The 17655-nt window shown below is 43.9% G+C and overlaps 1 protein-coding gene across 8 annotated transcripts in view; it reads left to right on the forward strand.

The window, feature by feature from the left end:
* Window positions 1-17655, forward strand: part of CKAP5 (cytoskeleton associated protein 5) — a 97613-nt gene that overhangs the window by 45478 nt on the left and 34480 nt on the right. For all 8 annotated transcript variants that reach the window (XM_027837682.1, XM_027837681.1, XM_027837678.1 and 5 more), the window contains 9 exons: window positions 707-889; window positions 7632-7745; window positions 8012-8122; window positions 9879-9971; window positions 11624-11809; window positions 12417-12511; window positions 13117-13174; window positions 13268-13393; window positions 16187-16326. In XM_027837682.1, coding sequence (XP_027693483.1) covers window positions 707-889; window positions 7632-7745; window positions 8012-8122; window positions 9879-9971; window positions 11624-11809; window positions 12417-12511; window positions 13117-13174; window positions 13268-13393; window positions 16187-16326 — 1106 coding nt within the window. The remainder of the gene's footprint in view (window positions 1-706; window positions 890-7631; window positions 7746-8011; window positions 8123-9878; window positions 9972-11623; window positions 11810-12416; window positions 12512-13116; window positions 13175-13267; window positions 13394-16186; window positions 16327-17655) is intronic.

Raw genomic sequence — 17655 nt, forward strand, 5'->3', positions numbered from 1 at the left:
CTGCTTTCTCTCTGCACCGCGGTAAGTGTCTTTCTCCCATTTGTAAGCTCCTCCATTTTGAGGAAGGGCCGAGAGCCGTCATCCTTTAATAACATGCCCATGTGGGTACCTTCCCAACTCCCTTTTCAGCTCCCTTTTATATGTTGTCTTTCCCCCCTTAGAATGTAAGGTCCTTTGGGGGAGGGGGTGGATTTTTTTTTTCTTCTTTTTTAAAATTCTGAGTGCTTAGCACTTAGTACTTACTACTTGACTCTGAGGATGCAAGTGTTTCTACAGGGAGAGGAATGAGGCAGTACATTCACTTTTCCAATCTGGCTTGCCCTTCTAAATGTGATTGTTAGGAATAGCACTGTGTGACAGATACAGGCTGTATAACCTATGTCTTCAATAGACAGTCAAGTAGTGTAACATTGAAATTTGTTGATTTTTAACACCTTCTAGAACTTGACTGAGAAACATCTAATAGGTTTGTCTTCTTTAGTACTGCAGGTTGCAACTACATTAGGGTGAGATTTACATACAAATTCAGTGCACAAACTTGTTGATATGCATCTGCTACTACCTGTGTGGGTTCAGTTTGAAAGGGAGAATTCTCTTGGAATTCTGAAATAATCAGTGTTCAAAGCTGTCTTATCAAATCATAAAGTTCTATGACTTATCTCCTAAAATTGAGTTTAATGACTTTGCTGTCAATATCACTGCCCAGATCAAAGAATGTTCAGAGAAGGTAGAGCTGGTATATGGCAAAAAAGCAGGAGCCACAGCTGATAAAAGAGAGTCCAAAGCGCTTCCTGGGAAGACTGTTGCTTCAGGAGCTGCAGGAGATAAGGATGTGAAAGATGCTGCAGCACCCAAATCAGGGCCTGTGAAAAAGGCATCTGTCACCAAGGTAAGTCTGCAAGCATATCTTTAGACACGAACCGTTTATCATCAGGGGTTGGAATGCTGAAGCGGCTTCCTGCCATTCTTCTGTTGGGGGACCCTTTGGGTGGCAGAGTGCTCTGTGGGATAGCGTGCCCGCCTCAAAGTCAGGAAGACCTCTGACCCATCCTGGCTAGGTGACCCTGGGCAGGTGACTAGAAGTCACAGGGAAGGGACTGCCTTGCATTGGCAGTTTCCTCACCTAGGAGGGCCTTAGACAAATGGCGTCACAGATCTAGGCCCCACCCTTGGTTGTCAGTTCAGTTTCTTCATCCTAGGTACGTTGTCTCCAAAGAAGAAGATGCCCACTACCAACAAACATGGCTGTCAGCTTTGTTACCAAGAGCAAAAATCATCTGTACTTAGGAGAGATGTCTAACAGTACCTCCTGATGTATTGTTGCTTCAGACTATCTCCCTTGGGTGCTTACCCTCTTGTGATTCAAAACCAGACCCCATCTGGAGTGTTGGGTTCAGTTCTGGGAGCCACAGCTGGAGAAGGACATTGATAGGCCAGAGAGGGAGTGAGGGGCAAGGGCAGTAAGGGAGGTTTAGGGGGCTGTCATGTGGAATTGGAGTTAGATCCATTCTGTTGGGCCCCAAGGGAAAGAACTAGGATCAACAGTGGGAAGTTACACAAAGGCAAAATTAGAGTTAATGTTGGGGAAAACTCGCTAACAATTAGAGCTGTCCAAAAGTGTGGAGTGTGAACTCCCTTGAGAGACAGTGGTTTCAGCTTAGTGAGGAGGAGGTTGGAAGCCATGTGGCAAAAAGTTGAGCAAAGGGGAAAGGCATGTTTGGGAGGCTTGAGGAGGGAAGAAAAGGTTTGGAATAACTTCTTTGAAGAGTGAGGGAGTTAAGGGACAGCTAGGTGGCGCAGTGGATAGAGCTCCAGCCCTGGAGTCAGGAGGACCTGAGTTCAAATCTTGTCTCAGATTAGATACTTGACACTTAACTAGCTGTATGACCCTGGGTAAGTCACTTAACCTCAATTGCCTTGCAAAAAAAAAAAAAGAGTGAGGGAGTTAGGAATAAAAGAAACCACTTTGGGTCCAAGTGACATTAAGAATACCATGAATTCGTAATATACTCATTTGGCATGATTGTTAAACTGCTTCCAAGCTCTATCTGCAGCCTGTGAATAGGGCAGGAAGAGTCAGGTAGTGTGAAGCTGAGAACAAGAAGCTAAGAGATTCAAGAGGAGGGGACATGGAAGACTTAGAACTGCAAACTGTAGTGTCCAGATTGGAAACAGAGGAAAGTGGAACCAGAGCAGAGATAATGCCCCAAGAAAGCACTAAGGTGGGACGGATGAGATCCAGGTTGGGGTGGGTAGAGTACAGCCACTGTGACTTGGATGGGTAGAATGTTTTGAGGAAGCAGATTTCATAGGAGCAGAGTTGATGGAGTGATGGAAGCTTGTTGGACATATTGTCTTAGAGAATTCCCTGGGGTGTGCAAAGATTAGATGGCTTGCCCAGAGTCACTCACGAAGATATTCTGTTACAAGTTTCCTTGACACTGGGACCTACTCCCTCTAGGGAGTGTTCAGGGAAGACTAGTACCTCTGGTGTGAAGGCTGCTGAGCCCTTTTCAGGGCTGCTTTCCACCTTTGGTGTCCACCTGTTCCACCTAACTCTCACCTGTGGCTCCAAGAAGCTGTAGCGTGCACAGCGGCCACACCCTGGTAAACTATTTCGGCAGACAGGCTAAACCAGGTCGAGGGTAACTAAGAGGTCTCAAATCCATTGGTGAGTTAGCAGGGTGTCTACCCCAAGCATGTGAAAACTTCCCCTGGTGGAATGTTCAGTGGCCATAAAGGCAGCTGAAGCTGTGGAGCGCTTAAAGACGCCAGGGTCATTCACTGCATCTTGAGTCATCACCAGTCGTCTTGATTCTGTCCTGCCACTGGACTGCGATGACTCTGGAGGAGAGAGTGAGGCTGACGACTTCGTGCAACTCTGCCTTGCTTAAATCCAGTTTACACACGAATCAAAGGACATCACCATACCATTTTACCATTTTACCATCTCAAAGTCCTGTGGCGACAAGCAAGTGATGAAGCATCAGGTGCGGGTACACTGGGAGTTGTAATCACAATCCTGCACACAGGTGGCCCAGGCCATGGGGGCATTTCTCACTGGAAGCAGCAGTGGGATTTGGCAGCCCCGTGGATGTCTGAGCAGCCTTTTAAGGATTGTACTGCTCACCTCCTGGTGTAAGGAAGGGGCTAGAAAAGGTGCCATAAAAATTGTCTGCTTACCCAATCCTGGCCTGATTACCACAGCAGGTGGGGAATCCCACTCTGTGGTTGAAACCCCAAAAAATGTACAAAAAATGTCTGCAAAGACGATTCTGTTCACCATCAGCACATGGACTGTGCACACACTTACATAGACAACACAAAATCCTGTAGACTTGAAAGACAGACGGCTCCTGTTGCAAGAGAACTCGGCAAGTATCACAACCAAATAGCAGCCCCGAGTGAAACAAAGTTGGCAAATGAAGGTCAGCTTACTGAAGTTGGAGCTGGATATGCGTTTTCTAGAGTGGCTACAGTGAAGGGGAGCACCGTGAAGCTGGTGTAGGTTTTGCAATCAAAACTAATCTGGTCAACAAGTTTGTGTGCCTACCAAAAGGAGTGAATGACAGGCTCATGACAATGAGATTGCCACTTGCGAGAAAATGTCAGGCCACCATGATTAGTGCCTATGCTCCCACCGTGATGAACCCTGATGAGGTTAAAGAAAAATTTTGCAAAGACCTGGAGACACTTATCATCAGTGTGCTAAAAGAGGACAAGCTTATAATTCTGGGTGATTTTAATGCTAGAGTAGGCTTAAACTACCAGACTTGGCAGGGAGTTCTAGGGAGGAATGGAGTTGGAAATGGCAACAGCAGTGGTCACTTACCACTGGAGCCTTGTGCGTCTCATGACTTCTTATCACTGACAATGCTGTCTTCTGCTTACCTAAACACAATAAAACTCCATGGATGCACCCTCACAGCAAACATTGGCATTTAATAGACCATGTGATTGTAAGAAGAGACAGGATTGGAGAGTGACGAAGGCAATGTGTGGCGCACAGTGCTGGACTGATCAGACTTATCCTCTCTAAGCTAAATATTTGCATTCAGCAAAAGTGGCATTCCCCAAGGCAAAATGATTGCCAGAATTAATGTCAAGAGATTAGAGCTCTTCTCTGAGCGGGAACAGTTTGTTGCTAACTTGGAGGGAAAGTTGAACAAACACATTTGGCAACAGTGAAGCGGAAAAGGAATGGGCAGCTTTCAGAGATTTGGTGTACGGCACTGCATTTGCTCATCTGGGTCAGAACACTAGCAAACATCAAGACTGATTTGATGAAAATGAAGGGGAAATTCAGAAGCTGCTAAATGAAAAACAAGAGCTCCACAGGGTTTACCAGCAGGATAGTTCATCCATCTCCAAGAAGGCAGCATTTATTTCCATCAAAAGTAAAGTACAAGCAAAGCTTAGAGAGATGCAGGATTCTTGGCTCAGTAAGGAGGCAGATGAAATTCAGTTTTATGTTGATAATGACAATCCAAAGCGCTTTTATGATGCCCTGAAGGCTATTTATGGGCCAGAGACCTCTGGTGCATCTCAACTACTCAGTGCTGATGGAGCCACATTGATTAGTGATAAGGACATGATCCTAGCGAGATGGGCTGAACTTACCTCAAGCTGAAGTCAGTCCCTCCCTAGCTGAAGTTACAACTGAAGAAGAGGTTTGGAATGCCATTAGGCTCCTTTCATGTGGCAAAGCACCTGGTGCTGATTCCATTCCAGCTGAGATTTACAAGGTAGGGGGTCCATTGCTCTTACAAAAGCTGACTGAAATCTTCCAGGTTATATGGCAAAAGGAGGTTATCCCCCAGGAGTTCAAGGATGCCTCCATTGTCCATCTCTATAAAGGTAAAGGAAATAGATTGTCCTGTGACAATCACAGGGCAGGTTTCTCTTTTAGTCATTGCTGGCAAGATTCTTGCCAGAGTCTTCCTTAATAGTCTGATCCTTCACCTGGAAGATGGTCATCTACCTGAGAGCCAGCGTGACTTTAGAAAGGGCCGAGGAATAGTTAATATGGTGTTCATTGCCCGACAACTTCAGAAGAAATGCCAGGAGCAGAGCAGAGGTCTGTATGCAACGTTTGTAGATCCGACCAAGGCCTTTGATGTTGTCAGCCGTGAGGGCTTATGGAAAATTATGTCAAAATTTGGTTGCCTGGGGAAGTTCATCAGCATTGTGTGTCAGTTTCATTACAGCATGCTTGCCCATGATGGCATACTGGATAATGGACGATGCTGTTGTGTTTTCCCAGTCACCAGTGGAGTGAAACAAGGCTGTGTGCTTGCTCCCATGGTGTTTTCGGCTGTGTCATCAAATGCTTTCAATGAGAATGAACATGGCATCAAGGTCAGCTACCACACTGATAGTAAATTCTTCAACATGAGAAAGCTACAAACCAAAACCAAAGTGTAGGAGTTGCTGGTGCATGATATTCAGTTTGCAGATCATTGTGCACTCAGTGCAGCCTCTGAAGCTGAGATGGGCCGAGTCTCTGCTGCTTGTGCTAATTTTGGCCTAGCAATTAACACCAAGAAAACACAGGTGCTTCATCAGCCACCACCACACCATCCATACATGGAACCATTGGTTACAGCAAATGGAGAAGTTCTGAATGCTGTGGATAAGTTCAGTTATCTTGGTAGTGTACTTTCCAGGGATGTACACATCAATAATGAGGTTGACACATGCCAGAGCTAACTCGGTGTTTGGGAGGCTCCGAAAGAAAACATGAGAGAGAAGAGGTATTAGACTGACTGCCAAACCGAAGGTCTACAGAGCTGTTGTGCTGACCTTGTATGCCTGTGAAACCTGGACAGTATACCAGCGCCATGCCAGGAAACGGAATCACTTCCATTTGAATTGTCTTAGGAAGATTCTGAAGCTCACCTGACAGGATAAGATACCAGAAACTGAGGTCCTTTCTCAAACTGAACTGCCAAGCATTCAGACTCTGCTTCAGAGAGCTGGCCACGTTGTTCAAATGCAAAACATACACTTGCCAAAAAGACTACTTTATGGAGAACTCTCACAGGGCAAGCGTTCACATGGTGGTTAGAAGAGGAGATATGAGAATATTCTTAAGGTCTCTCTTAAGAACTTTGGAATTGATTGTGTGACATGGGAGACACTGGCACAGGACTGCTTAGCATGGTGTGCCCACATCAGAAAAGGTTCTGTGCTGTATGAACAAAATAGAATTGAAATGGCTCAAGGGAAACACAAGATATGCAAACTTAAAGAATCCACTCCAAAGGTTCACATGGACTATTTGTGCCCGACCTGTGGTAGAGCATCCCAAGCTCATTTTGGTCCTCTTTGAAAACAAAGGACAACAACAATACCCTCTATAGTCATACTGTCCTTGTGGAACCACCCTGTGAAATATGAGCAGCATCTAGCACCCTTCAGAACCTAAGTGGTATTGATTCTGCCTTCAGCTAGCTCCTTTGCCAGAGTGGAAATGAGTCATGTTGCCATCGTAATTGATCTTGAAATGGTCTTTCCAAAATTAGGCCCACTTGTAGGAAGTTCACCTTTCTATAGATGTCAGCTTCTTAGGCCTATATGTTCATAATCTTCTTTGATTCTTCCCTTTTCCTTTACTGTTACATTTCACCAGTGAAAAATTAATCCTGAATTTTCTCTTCCCATCTAAGCTATTGTAGCCACTTTCTTACTGGGCTTCCTATAGGTCTATCCCTTCTCTAATCCATCTTCCAAGTTATCTTTCTAAGGGACTGCTATAATTGTGTCATTGCTTCCTCAGAAATTTTTGGGTGTCATCTGATCACCCACCAAAGTTATCAGCTTTGGTATTTAAGACCCTTCACTATCCATCCCCCATTCTCATCCTGCTCTCTTCATCTGCCTTTGTTCACACAATCCCAAGCCTGAAATTGGCTCATCTTCTTCCTTTCTTACTCTCAGTCTTTGTGTCCTTGTCTTTTTCCAAAGCCTAGCTCTGATGCTTCTTCTGGGAAACTTTCTCAGATACCTTCCTCCCATTCTGAATGAAAGTGTACTCCCTTTGATTTTTCCTAGCATTTTGCCAGGACCTCTCCCTTTATAGTTATTATGAAGATTATTTGTATACTTGTTTTCTCCATCTCTCCTCCTGGACCCCTTTCCCCCCCAGTTTGCTCCTTAGATCCCTGGGAGCAGATAGAACTGGTAGCATATCTGTCTCTGTATGCTAAGCACTTGTTTAGTGTTCTACCCATAGCTTGTAACTCATTAATGTTGACTTGAATTGAATATCTATTTTCCATAAGTGGGCTGTGGACAGATAGGGAATTCTAACCTTTCTGCATTTTTAGCATGTGGACTTACTTGGTAACTACATTTATCTTTAAAGTAGGAGGATGTGACCAATGAGTCACATTGAACTGTAGGTCTAAATTTCTATTGTGTGAACAAAGTAGAATTAAAATAGCTCAAGGGAAACACAAGATACGTGGACTTAGAAAATCCACCCCAAAGGTTCACATGGACTATTTGTGCCCGACCTGTGGTAGAGCATTCCGAGCTCGTATTGGTCTGATCAGCCAGTCAGACACACTAAAACTTGACTTTAGCACAGTGATGTGGCTAATTGCTTTTCTCTCTCTCTCTCTTTTTAGGCTAGTGGACCACCTAAGAAGGGAAAACCAGCCACATCTGGAGCTACTGGGGGTGCTGGATCTAAGAACAAGAAAGGCCCGGATGTCAAAGAGATCGTGGAGCCTGAGCTTTCGGTAGGGATTGCCCCTGTGCCCTTTCAAACAGAGAAGGGCTCAGAGAATTGAAACTTCAGAATGGAGCTGGGGTCTTTCTTCCTTTGGTTCACGAATCCTGCATCCTTTGGCTTATTGGGAATGGGTCAGTGATGGCATTCCAACAGCATCCCAGCTCACTGGAGCCCATGTGACCACGCTTCTCTTTGGGATTGCCTTGGCTGCTCTGGCTGCCTCCGTTGGTTGTCTTCATGCCTCCCAGTCCCATTGGGTTTGGTGTCTTTCAGGTAGAAGTATGTGAGGAGAAAGCTTCGGTCGTCCTTCCACCTACTTGCCTCCAGCTGCTTGATAGTGGTAACTGGAAGGAACGACTGGCCTGCATGGAGGAGTTCCAGAAGGTGAGTAGCAAGAAGTAATTGTGAAAGAAACAGCCTTGCTGGGAGAGGCAGCTCTGCCACCTCGGGGCCTTCATGCCAGGGTGGGCTTTGTTTTACAGCTAGTCAGTGTCTCAGTGCTACTGCCTTCTGCTTCCAGTGTGTTAGAGCTGTCAGGTGCCTCTGCCCTCCTGGCTTTGTGGGTAGTGCCTTTTCATAAAAGTGAACTTCTGCCTTCATTCATTTTTATCAATTGGGGCATGACATTCCTCACATCCTCCTGTCCCTTCAACCCAAGAGCTTTCTTTCATCTAAAGATGTTCAGTCATTCAGTTGAAGTGAACAAACTTTGTCTTCTTCCTAGAATTTTTATCCCATTTTTATTGGTTCCATTTGTTTGTACATCACATGCATTTCCTAATCTTCCCTCCTAACATTTTTTTTTTTTCAAAAAGAAAAAAAAAACACTTCAGCAGAACAAACTATGACCATGCGCACCCTTGTGTGACCATGTGTCACCCTTAGCTCTCCACATCTGCATTGAAGAAGGGAGAGAGAGATTCTTTCTGGGGCCTAGCTTGATCATTCTAATTACACAGCAGGACATTGGGGTTTGGGAGTTTTGTTGTGTTTGTTCTTTTCCATTTACATTTTTGTAATCATGTAATTTTATTTTCCTGGTTCTGCTTACTCCGCTCTACAGTAGTTGATGGAAATTTTCCCCTGCTTTTCTGAATCCATACTCATTGTTTCTTACGGCAAAGTGATCATCTACCATATTCACGTATCACACTTTGTGTGGCCATTTTCCAGTTCGTGGACATCTTCTTTATTACCAGTTCTTTGCTACCACACAAAGTGTTGCTGTGAACCTCATGGAGTATGGGAGCCCTTTTTTTCTGTCTTTGACCTCTGTGATTTATATATTAGCATGGTGATCTCTAGGTCACAGGCTGTGGACATTAATTCCACTTTTTAAAAGTTAATTAATGATAAATTGCTTTTGAGAATGGTTAGGCCAATTCACAGCTCCACCAGTAGTTAGGGTGCCTGACTTCTTGGGTCCCACCAGTATCAGCTGTGTTCATGTTGGCTAATTTGCTGAGTGTAAGGTAAAACCTCTTGAGTTGTTTTGATTTATCTTTGCTTATAATTACAGGTTTGAGCAGTTTTTCCCAAGATTGTTCATTTTTAATTCTTTTGAGAACTGTTTAAAAAAACTTTCCCTCCCCTTTCCTGTTTCCCTTTTTTGGGTGTCATTCTGATTTACTGAAAGAGATTCTAAAATAATGGAAGGTTTCCCCATTTTAGGGTAGGGATATGATTTACCTAACTTTATTATTTACTACATTAAGTAGCTACCAAATCTTAATTTAAAGTAATATGAGTGAGGTGGAAGGAACACAATCTGATGTTCTTTAGGAGTCTTAGAAAAATGACACTCCACCGGCCCTGAAGTCAGGAGGACGTGAGTTCAAATCTGGCCTCAGACCAACCACTTGACGCTTACTAGCTGTGTGATCCTGGGCAAGTCACTTAACCCCAGTTGCCTAAAAAAAAGAGAGAGAGAGAGAGAAATGACACTCATCCTCTGGGCCTCAGTTTGCTCATCTGCAAAATGTAATGTCTGCCCTCTCTACTTCATAAGATTTGTATCAGGCATCACAAAACTACGTGGCATAGGGCTTTGTGGAAAGTGTTTTAAAGCTGAAAAATACAACTTCTCATGGTGAATGCCATTTTCTGACCCTTTTGGCTTTTATTTTCCCCAACTTTTAAGGCTGTTGAGCTAATGGACCGAACTGAAATGCCATGTCAGGCATTGGTGAGGATGCTGGCTAAGAAGCCAGGATGGAAAGAAACCAACTTTCAGGTATCTTGAATTTTTACTTTTTTAAATGGAGAACAGCATGTTTTCATCAACAGATTTCCTTGCTTGTTGCTACATAGTAAAGGACAGATGCGCTTACTCCTTCCAGTTCTTCTCTTGCCATGCAACCATCTCAGGCTCTCCTTTCTGTCAGTCAGCAGTGTGTCATCTTTGAAATGTGGAGTGGGTATGGATGTTTTGTTGGTTTCTACTCTTAAGAGACAGATTTTGGCTAAGTGTGATCTGCTGACTTCGAATAAATATAAAGAAAATGAGAATTTCTTTTCTTTGTTAAAGTAAACCAATGAGAGAAATTTGAGTAGTATCCAATTTGTATTGCAAATGTTTGTTTACAAGTCACTTGTTAGGTTATTTGAAACACATTTTCCCATAGAAAGTGTTATGATAGTTGAGCGGATGCCATAATAAAAACATTTAAAACATAGTGTGGCAAAAATACAGCACTAACAGTGCTAATGTTGACTCCTTGAGGTCTTAGGTGCAGGGAGCCTTGTCATCAAAGGCCATCTTCCACTCCAGGTGCCCCCCACACACACACGCACACATACACACACACACACATTCTTTTATTTTACTCTACCACCTCCTTCTATCCCTCTCTAGGTTTTAAGTGCCTTCAGGTTTCCCCCAACTGCGGTCCCCTCCCCAAGCCTGCTCTTGATCTGTCCTCTGAAAGGTGACCTTCCCCATCCTGACATACAAACTCCCATTCCTTTGTCTCTGTCAGCATTAACTTAATGTTAGGAAGACAGTTTGAGTGATTCAAAGGGGAACTCATAAGCCAGGAACTGAGTTCTTTAGCCCTCTCAGAGGGAGCTGCATTTTTATGCTTATTAACTTAAATGGGGCTCTGATGATCAGAATGTCAAGTTGTATAAATAAACTTTTAAGATATAACTAATGTGAGGAAAGATTTTCAGATGATGGGAATACCATCTAGTCTGTCCCCAGGTCAGCTTAACAGATTGTCGTCTTTTCAGTTTCTTGTCTTCTCTTCCCTTCAAGGCCCTCCTCCTACATGAGGCCTTTTCTGATCCCACCTAGTTACTAGCTAGTACTCTCCTTAGCCCCTGCAATTACTTTGTATTTACTTTTCTGTGTGTATCTTGTATATGTCACTTTTTCTTCCCACCCTACTCCCCCCGAGTCCCCATGAGTTCCTTGAGGTCAGGGACTACTTAATTTTTATCTTTATGTGCACATCTGCTACCACCCTTTCCTATAAATGCTTATAGAATTGAATTCAGAAATTCTGAAATCAATGTCTAAAAGGTCCCTACTTTTTCACAGTGGCTTCCATTACAGTCAGGGCCCTGGCAGGACGAGCAGGTCAGTAGTGTGGCCATCAAATGCTTAGAGAGTGCCCCCACTGCCAAGTCTAAGAAAGCACATTTTAACTTATAAACTTTGTGGGCAATAATGTTACAAGTTGATATTTTGAGGTGTTTTGGCATTTTTTTCTCTTTACTCTCAAATGGGGTTACCATTTGTAATTCCTTTGTCCATCATTAAGGCCCCTCTCACGGGTAAAATTGTTTGCTTCTGATTTGACTTCTCATCCATTCCAAGTTGATCTGCACAGCCCAAAGATCTTTTGGCTCGGCTTTGCCTCATTGGTGTTTCTCTCTCTTCAGGTGATGCAGATGAAGCTTCACATTGTTGCTTTGGTTGCTCAGAAGGGAAATTTTTCCAAAACTTCAGCTCAGGTTGTCCTGGATGGTCTTGTGGATAAAATTGGAGATGTGAAATGTGGCAACAATGCAAAGGAGGCTCTGACAGCAATTGCAGAAGCGTGTCTGCTCCCGTGGACAGCTGAGCAGGTCCGTGACACTAGTTTCTTTTCCTCTATTTCATTCACCATTTTCACTGATGAAGCTCCAACCCCTTTGCCTTCTCTCTCGAACTCTGTCTCAGTGCTCCAGATTCATTTGGCCTCAAAAGAGGATGATAGTACCCCTCTGGGGCTACCTGGCTTAGTCTGTGACCTTGAGCTTCCTCAAGGAGTCACTGATACAGTCACTGAGAGTGCGTAGACATGGGCGAGTGGGAGTGTCTTCTCCACTCTCAGGATTCCTGTCTAGCTTCAGCATGAGGCGGGTAGTATAGTTTGAAGAGTTCAGATTTGGACGCAGAGACACAGGACTTCAGTGTTAACTTTCTTTCTGGCTGTCTACCTAGGTGCCCAGGGCTCAAGTCACCTTGGGCAGATAAGAGGATTGAGCTCAATGATTGCCAGCATTCTCTCAAGCTCTAAATCTCTGCTCCTTTTTGATTCCATTATGGAAGAAGACAGCATTCTGTGATATATGGGCATATGAATCTTTTGCATGTGACTCCTTTTGCTTTATCATCACTTGGTATGTGTTCTTCACTTGGAATGCTTATGTAATGGAGAGAATAATAGAGATTTGTGTTTTTCTTTTTCAGGTCATGTCAATGGCTTTCTCACAGAAAAATCCCAAAAATCAATCAGAAACTTTGAACTGGCTATCCAATGCAATAAAGGAATTTGGTTTTTCTGGGTAAGTCTCAGAAGATAAGTAAACTGTAAACTAATAAATTGGGTTTTTTCCCCCCCATCTTACTATTATTGCCTCTGATTGTGAATATTTGTGTTCACCAGAACAAAACAAACTTCTCTGAATTAAAAAAGCACATCCTCAGGGCAGCTAGGTGGCACAATGGATGGAGTGCTGGGCCTGGAATCAAGAAGACTCATCTTCCTGAGTTCAAATCTGGCCTCAGACACTTACTAGCTGGGTGACCTTGGGCAAGTCACTTAACCCCAATTGCCTTTTAAAAAAAAAAAAAGCACATCCTCACATCTCTCCCTTGAATTTGAATAAAAACTGCCAGGGCTTACTAGGTCTTGACATTGCACTAACCCTGTTATTTCACTGTATCTTGTGTCTTCCCTGAGTGGGGTAGAGTGTTAAATGTCCACAGGAATATCTAAACTCCTGAACATGTCTATCTCTTGGGTCTGTCTGATGCAAGTTTGTGAATGTATTCACTTGAGTTGTGTGTTTCCTCTCTTTTTATAGCAGTAGTGGTGGAATAGACAATGACCTTCTGTTCCCATAAAATCTCATGGGTTATTTTGAATGTTCACTATTCTCTTTTCTAGGTTAAATGTCAAAGCTTTCATTAGCAATGTGAAAACAGCCCTTGCTGCTACAAATCCAGTGAGTACCGAACAGAAAATGGCAGTGGTGCAGGTGGGCTCTTGGTGTCTGTTCTGCATTTTATATACATGTCCTTTCTGCATTGCCTTGCAGGCTGTGAGGACCTCTGCCATCACCCTTCTTGGGGTAATGTATCTGTATGTGGGCCCTTCTTTGCGAATGTTCTTTGAGGATGAGAAAACAGCCCTCCTCTCTCAGATAGATGCAGAGTTTGAAAAGGTAAGAATTCCATAAGCTGTATGTTTCTCCAGCTGATGGGCTTAGAAATGTTATTTCATGTGAGTTTTAGGGTTACTAGCTTTAATAGTAATATGTCTTAATTAAAGTTGCTTAGTATTAGCCAGAGTCTTTGTATATCAGATTGTAGGCATTAAAGAAATAACTGCAGAATGTAAGGATCATTACTGATGGCATGGAATAGCAGTGTGCTTTCCCCAGTAGTCTGCCCACTTGCCTGTTTTAAGACAGATTAAAATGTCTGTGTGCCTATTTAAGTTTTACACATGCACCACTCCTTCCTTTCTCCAGTTCTCCACCGTCAGGTTCTTTGCCTTAACTCAGTTTATCTCTTCTCCTTGCCAAGATAAATCCCTCTGTCTGCACAAGGGTTCATTCCATCTCATCTTCGCCAGGAGGTTGGCCTCTCAATCATGCCCATTCTTACTGGTCTTCAATCCCTCTCTGTCTCTTGATTGCTCCCTCCTGCCTACACACATGCCCATGGCTCCCCCATCCTCAAAAAGCCTGCATGTGATTGCCTGTGCTTCTTACTTGTCCTGTAGCTCTCCTTTTCATGGCTGCTCTCACTGAGAAGACGGTCCACAATGGGTGCTTCCATTTCCTTTCCTTTCACTCTCTTCTTTGTTTTTGTTTTTGTTTTGTGAGGCAATCTGGGTTAAGTGACTTGTCTGGGGTCGCATAGCTAGTAAGTATCGGGTCTGAGGCCAGATTTGAACTCAGTTCCTCCTGATTCCTGGGCTGGTGCTCTATCTACTGTACCACCTAGCTGCCCCCTCACTCTTTTCTTAATGTTCTGAAGTTTGACTTCCCACCTCATCATTCAGCTAATGTGGCTCTCTTTAAAGTGACAGATGATCTCTTAATGTCCTTTTTTGGTCTTCATCTTCTTGACCTCCCTGTAGCCATTTAATAATAATAAAAATAGTAATAATCGTAATAGCAGCTAGCATTTTTATATAGCACCTACTATGTAAAGGCCAGGCACTTTGCTAAGCACTTTTACGATTATTATCTCGTTTGGTCATCAATCCTGGGAGGTAGGTGCTATTATTATCCTCATTTTATAGTTGAGGAAACTGAGGCAAACAGAAGTTAAGTGAATTACCCAAGGACACATAGCTGGTAAGTGTCCAGGGCTGGATCTGAATTCAGGTGGTCTTGACTCCAAGCCCAGCACTCCATCCACTGCATTGCTTACTGTCTTTCGGAATAGAATCAGAATTTGGGAGCTGTGCAAGACCATCATTTCTTACTCCTTTAATTTGCATAGTAGTGAGTTGCTCAAGAGAAGAGGACAAGAATCTTAGTGTCCTGATTTCCCACCTCATGTACTTGGTGTATGCCAGGCATAGTGCTAAACAGTGAGCACACAAAGAGAGGCAAAAACAGTCCTTGCCCTTAAGAACTCATAGTCTAATGAAAGAAACAACATAACAACTATGTCAAATGAGATCAATATGAGATAGACTGGAGATGATCTCAGAAGAACAACACATTAAGGAGCACTGGGAAAGGCTGATTTCAGGAAGTGGGGCTTTATCTGAGACTTAGAGGAAGCCAAGGAAGCCCAGAGACAGAGACCAGGCAGGAGAGAGCTCTAGGAATGGGGGCAGGGGGGTGGGGGGCGGAGCTTGTGCACCGTGAAAGTGCCTAATATTGGGAGGTTGAGTAGCTTGTGCTAGCAGCACCCAGGAGGCCAGTATCATTGAATTGCAGAGTATAGGTGTAAAAAGACTGGAAAGTTAGGGAGAGGCCAGGCTGTGAAGGGCTTTCAAAGCCAACGAGAGGATTCTGCATTTGATCCTGGGGGTCATACCAACTTACTGGAGTTGATTAAATGAGGGAGAAGAGGGTGACATGGCTTAGATCTGGCCTTTAGGGAGATTAATTTGACAGCTGAGTGTAGGATGAACTGGATTGTAAAGAGACTTGACATGGGGAAACCAACTACTAGGCTCTTCAGTGGTCTAGGCGTGAGATAACGAGGGCCTGTTCCAGGCTGGGGGTGTATTGAAGAACAGCAGAAGGCATGGCACGTACAAAAGATTTTATGAAACTAGAAATGACAGGACTTGGCGACTGATTGGGTATTATGAGTAAGGGTGAGTGCAGAATGACACGTAGGCTTCGAGCTTGGGAAGGTGGTGGTACACTTCACAGCAGTGGGCAAGTTGAGGAGAGAGGAGGGTTTTAGAGAAAAGATAACAAGTTCCATTTTGGACATGTTGAGTTTCAGATGTCTCTCAAACATGTTTGAGATGTCCATAGGCAGTTGGAAATAGAAGACTAGAGGTCAAGAGAAAGATTAGGGATGGATAAATTGATCTGAGAATCATCTGTACAGAGATGATACCTGAATCCATAGGAGTGGATGAGATCTTAAATAGTGTAGAGGGAGAAGAGAAGAGAGCCTGGGACAGCCTTGAGGGGCACCCACTATCCACTGGCTATCTGGCATGAGGAGAAAGGAGTTTCACGAAAGCCTCGAGAGAAGAGAGAACCACAGAGTCACCAGCTACTGGGCCTGAAGCCAGGAAGACTTGAATTCAGATCTGGCCTCAGACACTAGTTATGTGACCCTGGGCAAGTCACTTAGCTTGTTTGTCTCAGTACCCTCATCTGTAAAGTGAGGGTTAAAATAGGGCCTCTACTTTGCAGGATTGTTATAAGGATCAAATGAGATCAAATCTATCAAACTGTTAGCAAGGTACCTGGCACCTAATAGGTGCTATAGAAATGCTAACTGTTATCTTTTACTCATTTGTTTTGCAGATGCAGGGTCAAACCCCTCCTGCCCCAACAAGAGGAACTACTAAAAACACTGGGGGTGGTACAGATGAAGGAGAAGATGGCGATGAGCCAGACGAAGGTGGCAGTGATGTTGTAGATCTCTTGCCAAGGGTAGAAATCAGGTGCGTTTTGATGTAAGAAATGAAGATTTATTTGATCACAAATGCTACTGGATAGGCCAACCACCAGGCAGATTCCACTGTTGCCCTTCACTGCTTCAATACTTCCTACTTCCTCCAGCTCCTAAAAAGAAATATGGCCAAACAGCTGACCTCCTTTTTCCCCAGAGGAACAGCCAAAAGTTGGGCTCAGACTGCTTGGACTCGCCCTGAGTGGCCTAGCTATATGCCACGGCATTACCTGGCTTCCTGACTAAGTAGAATGGGACCTTCTCAGCTATCACATTTGTGCACCTCTTTATCTGACACCCTTTTGTGTATGAACAATTGACCTTTGTTGTCATCCCATACATAATGGCAGGAATCTGGCATTACCATCAGATCCAAGCTTGCCTATTGCTCCAGGAGGCCCAGGAGCTGATGTAGTTTATGGAGGGTCCTACATGGCAGCATCTGATAAAGTCTAAAGGTGGTAAACAAGGAGGACAAAATCGTCTTGGAGCTCCTAGGCTTCTTTACAAGGATGGTGAAACAGGAGAAACTGCTTGCAAACTTGGAGGTCCCCCTGGCAGTTCTTCCAGATAGAAGATGCAGTGAACACCTCGGTAACTCTGGCCAGCTCTTTAGCCTCACCAGCAAACCCTAGAGCTGCTAGGGGTCTAACATCCCAAGGAAGAGAAGGTCAGAGCCTTCCAGAATAAGGAGGTGGGGGACCCCACTGAGGGGTCCAGAAATAAGAATCAGAAGAAGACATGATCTAGAAACTGAAGATGCACCAGAAGACTGTGAGGGAGCTGTACTTCAACCCCAAGGGTTCCAAAGAGACATCTGCTGCAGGCACAGGGGAGGAATAGGTGACAAACCAGAGCAGCATCCGTTCCCTAAGGTGAATTGTACCAAGAAATCCTGTTTCTGGCCTCAGGAAGGCGTGGCCTGGCCTAAGGGCATCTAGTGATCTATGACTGGGGTAAAGGGAGGGGTGGCTGGATTTCTAGGAACCCTAGATTCATTATTTTTTTTAAATAATGTATTTATTAATTTTTGGTTTTCAATGTTCACTTCCTTAAGATTTTGAGTTTCAAATTTTCTCCGCCTCCCTCCCCTCCCCAAGAGGGTGTGCAGTCTGATATAGGCTCTACTTAAATGTTCATATTAAGCATATTTTCACATTAGTCATGATGTAAAGAAGAATTAGAACCAATGAGAGGAACCACGAGAAAGAAGAATCAAAATAAAACAACAGAAGAAAAGGAGAGCAAATAGCATGCTTCCATCTGCATTCAGACTCCATAGTTCTTTCTCTGGATGTAGAGAGCTTTTTCCATCGTGAGT

Source organism: Vombatus ursinus, unplaced genomic scaffold, assembly GCF_900497805.2.
Source record: "Vombatus ursinus unplaced genomic scaffold, bare-nosed wombat genome assembly UNPS02014822.1, whole genome shotgun sequence".
NCBI lineage: Eukaryota > Metazoa > Chordata > Mammalia > Diprotodontia > Vombatidae > Vombatus > Vombatus ursinus.